This window comes from Lupinus angustifolius, chromosome LG09 (genome assembly GCF_001865875.1).
Source record: "Lupinus angustifolius cultivar Tanjil chromosome LG09, LupAngTanjil_v1.0, whole genome shotgun sequence".
Taxonomy (NCBI): Eukaryota; Viridiplantae; Streptophyta; class Magnoliopsida; order Fabales; family Fabaceae; genus Lupinus; species Lupinus angustifolius.
The window spans coordinates 10,067,417-10,070,662 of NC_032017.1; the positions used below are offsets into that span (position 1 = coordinate 10,067,417).

General features: G+C 36.0%; 1 protein-coding gene across 1 annotated transcript; it reads left to right on the plus strand.

Annotated features, from left to right (window-relative positions):
• Positions 2,401-3,141, plus strand: LOC109356240 (serine/threonine-protein phosphatase 7 long form homolog). Its single transcript, XM_019599571.1, has one exon. It carries the CDS (start codon positions 2,401-2,403, stop codon positions 3,139-3,141), a length of 741 nt encoding a protein of 246 aa, XP_019455116.1.

The window sequence follows — 3,246 nt, forward strand, 5'->3', positions numbered from 1 at the left end:
ATTGCGCGCTTAATTGCCATTATGACTTAGGCATATCCAAATTATCTCGTCCATTAGTCCTGTCTCTATATCGAATCACAGTGAACTTCGCCATATCAATCATGACTAATTCAACAATGATCACCAACATTGGCACTACTAAATGACATAGATACATCATGAAATGTGTAGCATGAAAATTACATGAATATGATCTGTACATGTCAATTTTCAACTGGTCCTACTTAACTTTAGTGAGATCCTTAATCAATAACATAAAACCTTATTGTACAAAGTATAATGACAGAATACCAAACTGAATGATTAATTAACTGAAGTTTGAATGCAATGTATCCATACATAATACTGAAATTATATAGAACATAATAAAGTGTGCACTTTCTAACTCCCACTAATCCAAAAAATCCCCACACTGTAGAACACCCATGTGAGCAGTATGCTCATGAAAGACCTTGGGTGTGATAGCCTTTGTAAGAGGATCCGCGATCATGAAGTTAGTGCCTAAGTGTTCTATGGAAAGCTGTCCACTTTGTACCTTCTCCTTAACAACTAGGAACTTAATGTCGATGTGTTTTGACTTTGCCGAACTCCTATTGTTGTTGGAGAACAACACAGTTGATTTATTGTCACAGTATAACTTTAGTGGTCTTTCAATCCGTAGCCAGTGACAAAATTTCTCAGCCATGATGACAGAAGTGATGCCTCATAACATGCTATATATTCTGTTGCCATGGTGGATGAAGCTACAAGGTTTTGCTTGGCAGAACGCCAAGAAACCGCACCACCAGCTAACAGATAAACATAGCCCGAAGTAGATCGTCTACTATCTTGGAATCCTGCAAAATTGGAGTCAGAATACCCAATGATATCTAATTGGTCTGATCTCCTATATGTGAGCATATAGTCTTTTGTTCTCTTTAAGTACCTCATGACCCTTTTGGCTGCTTTCCAATGGTCCATTCCTGGATTACTCATATATCTGCCTAAAACCCCAACTATGAACGCTATATCCGGACGCGTACATACTTGAGCATACATAAGACTCCCTACAGCTGATGCATAAGGGATATTTTTCATTTCTTGAATTTCCAGATTTCCTTTAGGGCACTGATTGAGACTAAATTTGTCTCCCTTAGCAACTGGAGTATCCATTACTTTACAGTCCTGCCATGCCATATCTTTTAAGTACCTTTTCTATATAGTTCTTTTGTGATAATCCAAGAATACCCTGAGGTCTGTCTCAGTGTATCTGGATTCCTAATACAAATGAAGCTTCACCAAGATCCTTCATTTCAAAATTACTGGATAGAAATGTCTTGGTTTCTAAAGGTACCCACATCATTAGTGGCAAGCAGTATGTCATCCACATATATTCCACCTTTGTGTGATTTTGTAATTTTGTAATTTTGTGCAATGTTGTGTAATTTTTTGTAAGTTTTTGTAATTTTTGTAATTTTATAATTTGTGTAATACAATAGTGTACATACATAATTCAGAATATACACTTTCCAAATATATTTCATTAACACATCAATTCGGAATTATACACTTTCTAAATATAATCCATTACCACATCAATTTAATATACACTTTGCAAATATAATCAATTAACACATCAATTCGGAATTATACACTTTGTAAATATAATCCATTAACACATCAATTTAATATACACTTTGCAAATATAATTCATTAACACATCAATTTAATATACACTTTCTAAATATAATCCATTAACACATCAATTTAATATACACTTTGCAAATATAATTCATTAACACATCAATTTAATATACACTTTCTAAATATAATCCATTAACACATCAATTTAATTCAAAAATCAATTTCAAAATTCAAACAAATTTCAAATTTTAAAAATTTCAAAATTCAAAATTTCAAATAAATTCGGAAGTATGAATTCAAAATTTCAAATAATTTCAAAAAACCACAACACATAAATACATCATTAAATATGAATTCAAAAAAATACGAAAAATCAGAAAATTTAAATGAAAGTCGTGGATGATATCCACGACTTTGGTGTAGATAACTAGGGTTTTCAGAAACTCGTGGATGACATCCACGAGTTCCGTGTACAAAAATTAAAGAGAGTCGTGGATGTCAGCCACGACTTCAATGGAAGTCGTGGACAGTACCCACGACTTTGGCCCAGGCTACGTATAGGCAGCGAATCTGAGGCGTGGCTAGGGCACAAGTACCATTGGCAGGTACGAACTCGTGGACCCTACCCACGAGTTTGATGAAGTCGTGGATCCCATCCACGACTTCCAAGCCTATAAATTGATCCCTACACCACCTTCATTGTCACACCTCACACCAAGCTATCCGAAATTCCTAAATTCCTACTTTCTCTGATTTCCCGAAAATTCTATTCAAAAAATGGAACATATTGGTCCAGGTCCAATTAACCCCTCCCTTCTCACCCTACAAAAAAATCATGTATCCACCAACATTTGGAATGGTGGAGAAGTGACTTTTCGAGCAAGGTACAATTTTTGGCAAAAGTTACCTTCTGCTCCCGTGTTAGAAGTTATTCGTAACACGGCATTTGGGCATATAATCGATATCGGAACAATCGAAATCAACAACCACCTCATTACGGCATTAGTTGAGAGATGGAGGTCGGAGACTCACACCTTCCATCTACCTGTTGGCGAGTGCACAGTAACTCTGGAAGATGTCGCATACCAACTTGGTTTGCCAATAAATGGAGCTCATGTTACTGACATTACAAGTGCTAATTGGGAAATGATTTGTCTCAACTTGTTGGGTGCAATCCCAACTGACAAACAAATTATGGGTCAAAGAATCAAAATGAGTTGGCTCAACTCAACTTTTGCGGTTCTACCACCACATGCTGATGATGTTGTTATTGAGCAACATGCAACAAGGTTTATATTATGCATAATTGGAGGCTTCCTCATACCAGATACATCAGGATCACGAGTCCACCTGATGTATCTCCCATTGTTGGAGGACTTGTCACAGACATTCCAATATAGTTGGGGTTCAGCGATATTGGTGTGTCTATATCGTGGAATATGTCGTGCGGCACTTATAAGTCACCAAATTGAAATTGGTGGATGCTTGCATTGGAATATGACTGCATACCAATGCTAGCTCCAAGAGTACACAACAACGACTCCCAAACTTTCCCTTTAGTTCAAAGGTATATTTTTTTCCATTATTTTATTAATAAAATTCTTCAAATTACAATAGTTTTTG

Bases quoted from the DNA above. Each gene is read 5' to 3' on its own strand.
- LOC109356240 (XM_019599571.1), top strand. From the start codon at position 2,401: ATGGAACATATTGGTCCAGGTCCAATTAACCCCTCCCTTCTCACCCTA.